General features: G+C 41.6%; 1 protein-coding gene across 4 annotated transcripts; it reads right to left on the bottom strand.

Moving 5' to 3' along the window:
* Positions 1-2208: 2208 nt before the first annotated feature.
* Positions 2209-13026, bottom strand: tfap2c (transcription factor AP-2 gamma (activating enhancer binding protein 2 gamma)). 4 transcript variants are annotated; one of them, XM_058632240.1, is made up of 8 exons: positions 12936-13026; positions 9406-9867; positions 8954-9005; positions 7523-7594; positions 6731-6953; positions 5551-5669; positions 3992-4133; positions 2209-3818 (listed from the first exon to the last, which is right to left on the bottom strand). In XM_058632240.1, the coding sequence occupies exons 1-8, from the start codon at positions 12963-12965 to the stop codon at positions 3524-3526; spliced, it is 1395 nt and encodes a 464-aa protein (XP_058488223.1). In that variant the 5' UTR covers positions 12966-13026; the 3' UTR covers positions 2209-3523. The 4 variants fall into 4 exon arrangements, with proteins under 4 accessions (XP_058488223.1, XP_058488225.1, XP_058488224.1 ...); XM_058632242.1 differs by lacking the exon at positions 12936-13026 and adding an exon at positions 10320-10677; XM_058632241.1 differs by lacking the exon at positions 7523-7594.
* Between the last annotated feature and the right edge of the window lie 86 nt (positions 13027-13112).

The following is a 13112-nucleotide window of genomic DNA, read 5'->3' as shown; positions in this document are numbered from 1 at the left end:
ATGTCGGGAACGATGCTGTGAAATTTGTGGCAGTGTAAATGGTAAATAAAAGTAAACATAAAAGCGATCGGATTACTGGCAGGAGGATATTTACAACTCCGTCTCAGCAGATATACTTTATGTCCTACTGAGTTTGAGAATGGTTGAATTAAACGCTGACTTTCAGCACATTTTATTCTCTTTCTGACAGCTTTGTCATGTGACTTGCCATGACCTACATAGAAAGGTCATTCAGTCAGAGCTGGCATGAAATACAACCACAGTTCACCGAGTCTGGGGTTGACAAGCAGCCCTGGGCATCCTAATGAGATCAAACGACTTTATAAGTATGTCAGTTTTTTTTTGTTTTGTTTTTTTGCTGTTGTTCCCAAAAGAAGAAGAAATGAAGGTTACAGGTAACCCTAACAAGTCTATGCGTGCCTTCATTTCCCAGATTTATTAGGTGCGTCAGAGGTGAATCACTCACACTGTCTCCCAACTGAGACCAAAATGTTTGACCAGCTTTCACGTAGCCTGGGTTTTTGGGAAAACAGATGATACAGAATGACACATAATAAACGGGTTCATATGTTTTATTTAAAAAAAAAAAAAAAAAATCTACTGTAGGGTACCCACACCTAAACACTCTGCGTTCAAAGAGGATCTCCTTCACTGTTTAATATGTCTAGGAAGATTCTTAGTCATCCAGTCTGAGTCTTGTATTTTTATTATTTATTTATTTTTAAATTTAAAAAGCAATTGAACATGCTTCAGGGTTTACATCTCATCTGACAGGCTTCTCCAGGTCAGTTCAATAGCTCATGGGCACCAAAACAAACCCTGTGATGTGACACAACTTACGTCAAGGGACAACGTGAAAGACAAAATAAAAACACAGTTATAAGTTAAAAATAAAAGATAAAAAATAATAAGAGATAAACACTCCTCTTTCTCTCTCGACCAGCCTTCAGCTACACCTCCTTTTCCTTTTCCACCCCTTCTTCCCTCCTATTATCTACGCTCTCAGGGCCTAGCAAGCTAATGCAAGTAACTGAAGGCAGTTAAAGTCAACCGCTGTGAGGGCAGAGATCCACCGTGTTGACAGGTCTTGCTAAACAGGTTCTGAAGGGAGAGGCTACTACTTGTTTAACTGCAAGGTATGGCACATTGCTACTGCTCCTGCTGCTGTAACATTTAACCTGGCCTTTAGGGAAACACTAGTTTCACCTACTGCCCTTCAGAGCAGGATATGTGTCTGTGAGGTTTATGGAAACAGTTTGTTCATCAGATTCATCCGGAATTTTGTCTATACTCCTTGAAGGTTCAGGTTCTGGGGGTCAAGTGAGCTAAATAAAGGATGTTTTGTTGTTGTTCTTGAGTGAAACCTCACTGTTGTGTGTGTGTGTATGTACCTTTTGGTGAATTCAACGGTATGCACAGAGACGTTGCAGGCAGCGCTGGAGCTTGGAGAGAATATGGTTGCAATGAGCTCCTCCTGAAACACACGAAGAGACCACACAAATCAGCAGGAACTGGCCAGGCAAGTTAGGATCAAGCAAGCTTGCACCACTTGGAAACTGAATCTGCAGTTTTGCATTGCTTTGTTTTCTCACAGACATCAAAAGAATTGTCACCTGCATTGAGAAACTCGCAACGCCACATTTCCATATACGTGAAACTCAAAGAAGATTGACTCATCGCAGGGAGCACACCTGTCTCAAATAGCAACAACAACAAAAAAAGAAAGAAAGAAAGAAAGAAAGAAAGAAAGAAAGGAAAAAAAAGGGATTTTTTGATTAACTGCAAGCGTAGAAAACCCAGATAATAAGTAATGGGCATTTAGCACAATTGTATGTGTTCTAAGTTAAAACATAAAAAAAGCCATTTGTCCCCTTGTTCATCACATGATGTACTTTGGAGGTCTATGTCTTCACTGAACCACACTGCTTATTTGTGAAGCTAAGTGAAAGCAGATAATGATAGCTACTGTTCCCACTCGTTTGGGGTATTTCTTTGCCGTTTATTAATAGGACATGCTTTCCAACACATGACTGAACTTTCATCCGTGAAAAGCAAGGCTGGAGAACAATAGTTCTATCCATTAACAAAATAAAAATGCTCTCTCGCTCTGTCTCTGTGTGTGTGTGTGTGTGTGTGTGTGTGTGTGTGTGTGTGAGAGAGAGAGATAGTTAGAGAGACCCTGACAACTTCACTGAATAAGACTCTATAGGCTCTTTTCATTTTTTATTTTTTTTATTTTTCCTTAAACTTATAAACAGTTTTTAAAACATATTTCCAAAAAGAATGTCATGCCCACTTCCTAACCGCTACTCGATAAAAAACTAACCCATTTATAAAAGTTTAACACGTCGTCATAAAAAGTCAAACCATACACCAGAATGATACCATTATTTACACGAGCCCATTAAATTACAACATAAATTAAAAAATATTTACATCCAGGACAGGACACTGGATAAAATTCTATGTATGGAATTTAATGTCTAATTAAAAGATTTTTTTTTTTTTCTAAAGAAAGAAATATGTACATTTACACACATTCTCACAACATGCATACACGCTGGCAGGACTGATCTGGTAGGTTGGTGTTAACTTATGGATTTTAAATACTAAGGGTGATGACACACACAAAAAAATGTGTCACACGTTCTTACCGCCAGGTTAAAAGATAAGAGTAACAACGGATGCACTGCTATGCCTGTAATCCACATGAACACTGAAGAGGCTTCTTTTTACAAAGACTTTGAAGTCCCTGGTTTCTGAACAAACACAGACTGACAAACCAAAAACTCGTCTTTTCTCTTTCAGGCTTACATAAGATTCAAATCATCGCCCGTGAAACAAAGCACAATAACACTGGAGCCATTTTGAAGTCATTGTACAAATCAAGCATAAAAAAAGTAAAGAAAAATGAAGGGGATAGTCTTCTCCCTCTTTCTCTCATATGAAATTGTCCTTTGCAAGTCCATTGAGACACAGGAAATCAGTGGATTTGCCTCCAGACGGAGCATAAGGAGGGAAGTTAAGAGGAATTCACAGCCACAGCAACTCATCTTGAAATGATGTCCTCAAGGGAGAGAGAAAAAAAACAGTATGCACTTTGTTCTTTTTCCTCTTTTTGTCAACAGAGTGCAGGTCCCATGGTTGTAGCATTGGCACATTGGCAACTGTGTAGGACTGTACAGTGATTGCTATGATATGGTCTGTATTACGTCTTCACAGGAGATGCTCCCATCGGGATCAGTTCATGGGCATTTACTATCGATGCCAAAACAGACTGATTTGCAGCCAGCTGGGACAAGTTTTTTTAGCAAACCTCCACTTCTTAAAAAATATATGACTTTAACAGTGAGAGCGTACAGAACATGCATACACAGTCACACACAAAGTCAGCTCTCAACATGACAATACTCAATTGTGATTTAAAAAAAAAAAAATAAGAGTCCAAAAAGGGCAGACAGGTCAGCTTGAGTAAGGGATTGAGGAGGGGGTCTCCAGTTCGTAGGGATTCTCCTTTGAGCTCTCATTTCCTGTGCTTGTCCATTTTGTCGGTAGCTTTGCTTCCACTGTCTGAGGATCCCTGGGTGTCGCTACCAGAGCTCAGGTACATCTTGTCCACTTGTTTGAGTGCCTCGTTTAGGTAGTTTTGAAGTGAGGTCATGGCTGCACAGATGGCTGGTGAGCCAAAGCCATGAGTGATGAGGCTGAAGTGGGTCAGGCAGCCTTGGATTCCCGGCTCCAGGATGGGTGCCGGCCGTGAGTTTCCCAGAGGCGATCGGTCCTGAGTGAGCAGGTCAGTGAACTCCTTGCAGATTTGCCTGAAGGAAGAAAAAAAAACAAACAAACAATGATTTAGGAGGATATTCACAGATTACATCTAGTGATTTACATTGGCCAACAAGATAACACTGCAGGTAATTCAATAAGCAAAATATGCCAGTGATCAATGGGGTTTTACGCAAATTAGAGACATCCATGTAGAGACACTTACTTTGCAGCGAGGAGCATGTTCTTGCGAGAGTTGATCTCGTTGCGTTCTACATGTGGCCTGCCGAGGTATTCAGCAACGGCCTTTGCAGGGAACTCCGTCTCACACACGTAACCAAAGTCTCTCGCTAAATGAACAGCTTCACCTGAAAAAAAAACGTGTTTTTAGGATCATGTATAAACCCAAGTTTATGAGCTGGAGAGAGTCCAGATCTCGAAGTATAACTCTAGCTTTATGTCTTGGAAAAAACAACTCACTGCACGACTTTTCTAAAAATGTCTACTCAGTTTGATTCCTATGTATCGGTGTTCGTACACGTGTAGATACCAAAATCATCATAGCCTGCAAATGTTGGCCCCCCCCAGAGTGAGAAGAGAATTTGTAAACTTTCACAAGTGATCCTTTTAAAGCAGAGAGAAAACAGCACTCTTGGTCAATACAAATGGTCCATTTGTGCCCCTTTTTAATATAGTTCTTGGGCAGTTCTGCCTTTAAAAAGAGCCTTTAACTTTTCTGTTCAAGTGTGCCGCTAATCAGCTGTTCACCAATCTACAGCTTTACGCCAGTGGACCACTTTCAACTTAACAAACTGGAGCATCACGGCACATGAACTACAGAATAATCAGCTGTGCTCAGTCTTCTCTCGCTTCAGGGGAGAAGAACGAGTGAGTTGAATATATTTCCGTCTTCAGGGTGGTTTGACTTGCATGGTCATAACGGGCTTATGTGCATCAATGCTACCACAAAGTGCCCACAGCACCAACAGCACCACTTATTGATAGACACGCACATCACCAAAAGACGCAGGCCGCTATTCAGAAGCACAAGATTTAAGGTCAGCTGGCCCTCCTGGCGAGTCAAACACAGAGATTAACATGGCTTAATTCAGCTTTGAAGGTCTCTAAATAACACAAGCCTCCAGTTATTCTCCTGAAAAAAAAAGAAATCATCAGCCCATTTTTTTTAAAAATTAGGCACGTATAAGCACGGGTAGAAAAACTATTCTACCGTAGCCCGCAGCAGGTAAATGTGATTCAAGCCTGCTCACAGTGAAGCGTCACTGTCTGGCTAAGGTATGACTGATGGTGCCGTCTTAGTATTCAAAGCTGAAGGTGTTGTCATTGAAACGACGCTTCTGCCTGACTTTAAATAGCTGCGTGGCTGATGCAGAATAAAGTAAGAATGCACGGCTAGTTTTTACAGGACAGTACAACTGTAAAATAATTGTTGCTGAGATGTTGCTCCATATTTCTCGACCGCAAAAAGAGGATTACACCAGGTCTTATTTGATAGATATGGGATTCTGATTTTCGTTAAATTGGTAAAACCAACGTGGGAATAAATCATTAGTTTGTTTAACAACTGCCATTCACATTGTCTCGATTCTAACATTGACTAGTGTTTGAAGAATGCCTTCAGACAACGCGTGACACTTAAAACACATACTACGTGGAAGAGATTGACGTTCCCATGGTCTCATACTATTAGAGCGACATTCCAGCCAGTGCAAATAGCAATTAGACATGAGGACGTGCTGTATAAGATTAAGTGACAAGACATACCTTCTACTAGTGAGGTAAGTAGAGTGACGTTGGCTGCCTTCCTCCTTCCTGCTGGTAGGTTGAGTCCAATTTTATCCAGTTTTTCTCTCAGAGAACGGCCTCCGTTTTTTGACTTGGCTCTGCAGGAAAATGCAAAAATAAAGATTAAGGCCTAAAATCATGAATTCAATTAACATTTTTCCAATTCAAGCTTATTAATATAAGTAAATAAACTGTTTTTTTGGAACCCTCGCATTATTATCATTATTATTATTTATTTGTGAGAGAAAAAATCACGAGATTATTGTAGAAAAGGGTGTCTCATCCTTCCCTTCTCTCTTGACCTAAAACACTCTGACACAATTGATGCTTCCCCCTCAAAAAAGGCATAGCAGAGAAATCATTCATACTTGTGTTAGCAGAAACACTTCAACTCTGCACTAGCCAGGGCCAATTCAGTTTTCTGCATGAATGGAGAGCAGGCAGGCTCTCCCTCTCCATGAGAGATGCAACATCTTTAGGGAGCCATGTGCGTACGAGTCCCCCCCCCCCCCCCCCCCAAAAACACTGTTTCGTCCCCTTCACCCCCCTGTCCCTCAGATAACAATCCTCTTGCCATTGCTATATGACCTACTTAAAAATGAATCTGTGTGTGTGTGTGTGTGTTTATCACAGGCACATGGGAAGAAGCAAACATGCACTCCCAAGCACAAAACGCTCCAGTCAGATCCGTCACAACCTCACAGTCCCCGGACACACTACCACACCAACATGTGTGCCATAAGGTCAACCACTGTGCCTCGCGTAGCCTCCACATTGGTACTAGCTCTGTTGATGTAACCTATCCGCAGAGGAAGCAAGGAACCAAAATTGCAGACCACACAAAGAATGTCACGAACCTTACAAAAAAAAGAAACTGATGAGCCAGAGCTATTGAGCCAAGCTGTGCTCTTAGAAAAACCTTTCCCATGGGCTGCCGAGCTGCAGTCTACACATCACTCCCAGCAAAGTTAATTAAACAATTGCACGTTACAGAAGCGTTGACAAAAAAAACAACAATATTAATGATGCTTGGGTGAGTCCCCTTTAAATCAGTGCTACTGCGTTTCTGTGTTCTGTGACAGACTTTTATAGACAACAACAACAGAGGAATAGCAGTCAGTCAAACCGGCTGTTAAGTTGAAAGAGTCTGAACTCTGACCTGCGTAAAACTCCTCCCAGCAGCGATGCGTTGAGACACTCCGGGGGTGAGAGGCGTCTCTGGACCTCAGCCACTGTGACCTTGTATTTGGAAGTGGAGCTCAGCAAGGAGAGGCGGCCCGGTACAGAGCAGAACACCTCTGTGGGATTTGACACCATGCCCAGCAGGGACTCTTTCTGGAAGGGAAGACCCAGCGCATTGCCTTTGGGTAGAGTGACAGGACCTGAAGGGTGCAGAAAAAGAACATTTAAATACATCAGCTGAAGAGTGCAAAAAGTAAAGCCAAATAAAGACTCTCATATGTGCGGTTTTCCTAAGTATCCACATATGCTCAAATCAATAGAATCCCCTCCGTGCAACAGTATATCTATCTTTATTTTGTACATAATCTAAAGGAGTATGTTTGCAGCTCTGCACAAGACAACCACTGTCTGCCAAACAAAAGTATGCACAACTACACTACATACAACAATTAGTGAGTTTTGAAGTAGTGTATGGTTTTCCAAAAACTGCATGCCTAAAGGTTTAACAGCTATCATGCCAGACATCATCCACAAACAAGAGCACACACTGTACATACAGACTTCCTCTCATCAGTAAGACACAGATTCTCAAATATCAAAAATGTCTCTTTTAGCTGACCCAATTTTTTGGGGGCAATCATTTAACTGCACACGATTCTCTTTTTTTTTTATTCACCCACCCACAATAGCACTGACAATCATTGAACACAAAAAAGAACAACAAAAAACAGTACAGCACACTACAAAACACAGCTATTTTCATCCTCACCCGCAAGAATGCCCCCCTGATAATAAGTCCTCTGTAAGCGATCAAGGTTCCTGCCACCTCGTAGTCCTAATACTGAGACAGAAATCACAACAGTCACATGAGTGCTTCGAGTCTCCTCTGAGGCACATGGTTGGGGATGACATCCCATTGTTTACAAGTGGAAAGCCTAGATCGCCCATAGCGTGCCCTTGAGCATGGGAACAATGCGAGTCGTCATCATTGATTTATGTAGAGAATGCAAACTGGTTGGTTCATTGCGGTGTGCACACAGTTCTCTGCTTGTAAGTTTATGCACCACAGTGTTGTCACTCGTTTGGTAAATATGCTTTGAAACACATACATGCATGAATATGCCGTCACATGAAATTGATCGATCTATCTATCTATCTATCTATCTATCTATCTACCTGGGTCAAAGTCAAACAACAGCATAATAGCAGAAGAGCTGCCTTCATTACTCAACCAGGCTCAGAAAACACCCTATAGTTGAATGTTACACATAACCAATGTTATGTTATTTTATTCATTAATTTTTAACCTGCTTTGGACCCTCAATACACTTTGAACAATTATCCACTTTTGTGTGGTTTAATTAAAAGAAACTAAGAGGAATAAAAATAGCTCAAGCCGGCCTCCCTCTCTGTCTGTCTCTCTCTCTCTCTAAAAGGCTGTTAAACAGGGCTATCATGACAAAACAGCATGAATAAGTTCCCCTCAAAACAGTTCATGTCCCAACAAATTACTAAGCTGTCCTTCACATGCAAGCCTAATGCCACACCCCACCAAAAAGCTGGTTCTGCAGAGCCAAACACTGCTTCGAGATCGACTCATAATTTCCTGTTAACGTGATCTGAAAAGGGCTGTAATTGCAAGCTTAACAAGCCTAAAGATGATCCAAAACGTTTTCTCCTCTCTCACAGTCAACAGGTTGTGTGTGTGTGTGTGTGTGTGTGTGTGTGTGTGTGAGGCTTTCATGTCATAACAGCTATGGCCTGTCATCTCTGAAAGGAACATGCACGAACACACACACACACACACACACACTGCGTCCGTCAAGCACCTCCGACAACAGAATAGGCCGAGGATCGTCAAACTGAAATAACTGATAATCTCATGGCAGAGAGATTATCACTGCAGTGTTAAGAACAAATAACAGCCTCCTCCTTTGCTAAACCTAAAGAGGCAATTGCTTGCTGTGACATTTCCAGATGTGAGGAGAGTGAAACATTATAAGCCTTGTAAATTAAATAGTTGTGTTCAGTGGAAACGAAGGCACATGTTTGAGGGGGGTTTTTTTCTCCCTAAACTTCCTTTCTTTTCTTTTAAAAATCACAGATTTGGTTTTAAAAAATAAAAATGACAGATCATTAGCCCGCTCTTTTTGCACCAACAGTTCAAACAGTGACAGACATAAACAAGATATGAACTCACCTTTTTTGATGACTGTCTGATCGGCCATCATAATACTGTGGTCATCTACATGCTGGCAAAAGGATAAGAGAAGCAGTGTAAATCAACAAACATGCACAAATGACACAGGTTTTTAAAAGTCTATGCCTCCTTTTTTGAAACATGTCTAAATGTATTCTACTCTTAATTTATTCTACCCTTTTCCATGGAAAACAAATAAAAAAGGAATACAGAGCCTAGTGTGTGTGTGTGTGTGTGTGTGTTGAGAGGCCTTTTGACATTTTTTAACTTCCTTTTTAATCTTCTGTTTAATAACAACAACAATAATAATAATAATAATAATAATAATAATAATAATTAAAATGAATTACAAATATATTTATTTACTTGTTGTTAGTACTTATATAAGTTAAAAACGCACGACTTTAGAGGCTTCCATACAAATCGTCCCTTGCGTCAAACTTGCCACTCACTTGCACGTCATCCATGCCGTGGCCCATGTCGTGCATCCCCATGTTATCGCCAACAACCGACGAGTCCAGGCTGTGCGCGTGCGGGGGCAGCAGTTCCGGCCGGCGGAACCCTTCCCTCCTCAGCCCGGACGAGCCTCCCTCCAGGCCCAGGATCTGACTCGCGAGTCCGCTCCTGGCGTGCGCGCCGAGCGCCTCCTGGCCCTGGCGGCCGGGCCACGGCTGCTGCTGGTTCGACGACGGCGACTGGTTTATGGAGTTGATGTTGAAAGGGTCGCCGAGGTGCGAGTACGGGTCACTGGACTGTGGGTATGTGATGGGCTGGTAGGGAGGGGGGAAGTACGGGGGCTGGAAGTCCGAACTGGCCGAGTGTGAGAGGGCTGGAGACGGACTGTAGAGGTGCTGACTGACCGCTGGCAGGTGAGGCAGCCGCGGGTTCCCATTGCTGTTGCCATCGTGTCTTTCCTGAGGGACGGAGGAGAGAGATGATGACAACAATGTGGCAGGTGATGAGAACAAGGGATTTAGGTGTGTGTCATTCACTGGGACATAACGATTTCAATGAGAGGGTGAAAGTTTATGTTTTTATTACAGTCTATTTTACGTGAAATATGGTTTTGTTTTTCACAGATGAGTCAAAAATTAAAAAAAAGGGATTATTACTACTATTATGGTTCTATCTCGCTGGTGTTTTTAACAATAGAAAAAATGTATTGTGATCGTTTATTTGCAATTTTATAGTTTTAGTGTAGCCTATTTATTAATGTTCCTTTTATCAGCTTAAAAAAACAAGTTCACGTAACTTTTTCCTCGTGTTATGATGATTTTTATGAAGAAAACTTATACGACGACACTCTTTTGTTGAACTTTCGATAGTCGCCCAACATGTAGCCATATTTATTTATATCGGAACTCACCTCACAGTCATCTTCATATTTCACGTTGTCGGCTAATTTCCACAACATCGCGACAGAGAGAGAGAGAGAGAGAGAGAGGGAAAAAAAAGTTTCCCCCGCGTGACACAAAACAAAAGGAAATAAACGAACGCTAGATATGTAAATATCTCGACGCCAGCTGTGTATTAATCCAAGTTTGGAAAAGACACGAGCTTCCTGGTGTTCATGAACCCTCTCTTGTTCTTCAGCTGCGTAAAAAAGGAAGGAGGCGACGTTGAGGGTGAAGGCTGGAGGGACGGAGTGGCGGAGCGAGCGAAGATCCCAACGCTGATATGACTTTCCACAGCCACTGTGGGAGAATATGATCTTAGTCGTGAAATATTACCCCCCACTCTCGCTCCGGTCAATGTGCGCTGTGGATGCGTTGTGGAAGTGCGCGGCGGGAGCGGTTCATTTAAGAAACGTGACTCCCTCTTATGGACAAAAAGCGACGTTCAGTCTTATTGGCGCAAACTGTACTACATCTGCACACACACACACTTGACACACTCACTCACACACACACACACACACACTCAGGGAGGGCGGCACTCTGTCTGATGATGTCAGTGAAGGGGAGGGGATTAAAATAGTGATTGGCAGGACGAGGGTCCAATCAGGTGCCTGTCCGTCTGTGCAGTGCCAGACATTTACACGCTGCAGGGGTTTCACATATTCCACTTTTCACGCCTTGTCGTCAGTGACTGAAGTATCTCATCAACTCCCACGATAGTTTATTTAGTAAATATCCTCAAGCCCTTTTAAAGTAGGAAGGAAAACAATATGGTTGTGATAGCCATGGGTTATCTGTAAATGTAAATAAACAATATAAACAATAATTGATATTGTTGCTAAAGTTACCAAGTGCCTCTTGGATAAGTTCTGAGAAAATATTCATTCATTTGACTCACGTTGTGGTAAATGGTTAAAGCTCTTTTTCACTCAACTCACTTTTCACCCACTCACACCCATTCACTCAATCTTTCACGCAGCGCATTTTCTATCACAGCCGTCAGGAGCAACGTGGAGTTAAGTGTCTTGCCCAAGGTCGGGAATCGAACCCTAACCCCCAATTTGAAAGACGACGTCAGTCACGTCAGTTTGTCTCTAAATCACTGTTTAAAACGTGTTTTATCTTAATCCTCACGTGCACTTCTACATTTAGAATACATGTGATAACCTGACTATAAATCAGTGCTCGTTTCGTTACGTGCATGATTGTTAAGCTGAATTATCAGAATAAAAGACTTTACGAGGAGCATGAATGTCTTCGACCTGAATACCTTAAAGGAATAATGAGCAGTAAAATAAAAACACACTTGTGTTGCTGGCTCTCTTTTTTTTGCTGCATATTTAAGTGCTTGTTTTAAACCGCAATAAGCCCCGGGGCTTAGCAGCATCAGTCTCTCCAAACCCTGCAAAGCTCAAAGGAGCTCAACAAACAACTCTTTCTTAACTTCATTTACATGTTTGGTGGAGCTCTGTAATGTTGGAAAACAAAGCTGCTGTGAAGCTTTGTTATGCCTCAAATCTCAAGAGCATTTCACTTGTTGTTATTATTGCACATTATATCTGATTAGTGTGTCTGGTGTTATTTATTTATTTTTTTGAGTGTTTATAATAATTAATATTATCTCATTATATATTAGCTCAATGCATGTTATTTTGGAGTCCTTCTAATTAATTCGTGTGTTGTATCTGATCTATAGGGCCCTATATGTCAGATTATAATTTGTCAGACCCTATTTGTCCTATTTGTTGTGACGCGAAGCAGAGATGAAATGCGCACAGATTAAATGTAGTTTTCACGCACAGAAAGAGCGACCTACAGCAGGTTAGGTTCGCTGTTTTCAGCAAAGCCTGCTGCTCTGCTCGTCATTTAAATGACAAGTCAGGTTAGAACCGGTTCAGGTGATACAAGGTGTGAGGATGCAGAGGGAGAGGAGGATCCAAAGGAGAGTTCTGCTGAGAGATTGCTTTCGACCAAGCGGAATAGATTAAATAGACATTGTGAACATGTTTAATAAGAGGAAAGGTTATAATAAAGACGTGGCTTTTCACAGCAAATCAGTTTTCGATGCGAAATCAACTTTTTAGATTGGTGACCTAATAATCCATGACAGCCCATGCACGTCACAATATTATTTTTGTACATAATTCGCATTGTTACAAATATAGCAATTATTAAGTTATAAACTATTAGGACAGGAGTGCAGTAGTGAAGCCGCTGTTCAATTCTATGCTCTGTGACAAAATACTGTTTTGTGTGTCTTTAAATGAGAGTGAGAGAGGATGATATTATGTTAATAAAAATGATTGATTAGTTTCGATCCTAAACTGCTTTTTTCCGATAGTAATCTAATGACTTAAAAACCAATTCATTCGAAGTCGTGGACATGTCAGAGCCTTGGCCTCGCTGACGTTAATCGCCGGTTATTCCAAAACGCACAAGGCACTGCGTGCGCGATTAAAACCAGGTGAGTATCGGAGGAAGTCATAAAGAAAATACTTGAGGCTCAGCAGCAAAACAAACCAAAAAAGAGATAAATATCATGCAGGTTTCGGTTTAAATTAAATCGGCTGTACGAGTGAACTCACCCTCCAGTCTATCCTCTCCAGTAAAGACATCTGAAAGGCTCCAGTCGCAGTAATCCCACTGAGACTCAGCGACTGAAACTAGTCCACTTTTACTTGACTGCCTTCACCTGGTGGCCGCGCAGTGCGCATGCGCCGCCAAAGTGTCATACACCTGAGCGAGGCAAATCTAAACATTTG

This window comes from Solea solea, chromosome 6 (assembly GCF_958295425.1).
Source record: "Solea solea chromosome 6, fSolSol10.1, whole genome shotgun sequence".
Classification (NCBI taxonomy): domain Eukaryota; kingdom Metazoa; phylum Chordata; class Actinopteri; order Pleuronectiformes; family Soleidae; genus Solea; species Solea solea.
The sequence above is the reverse complement of the archived record's forward strand: the minus strand, read 5'-3'. Positions and strand labels throughout refer to the sequence as shown.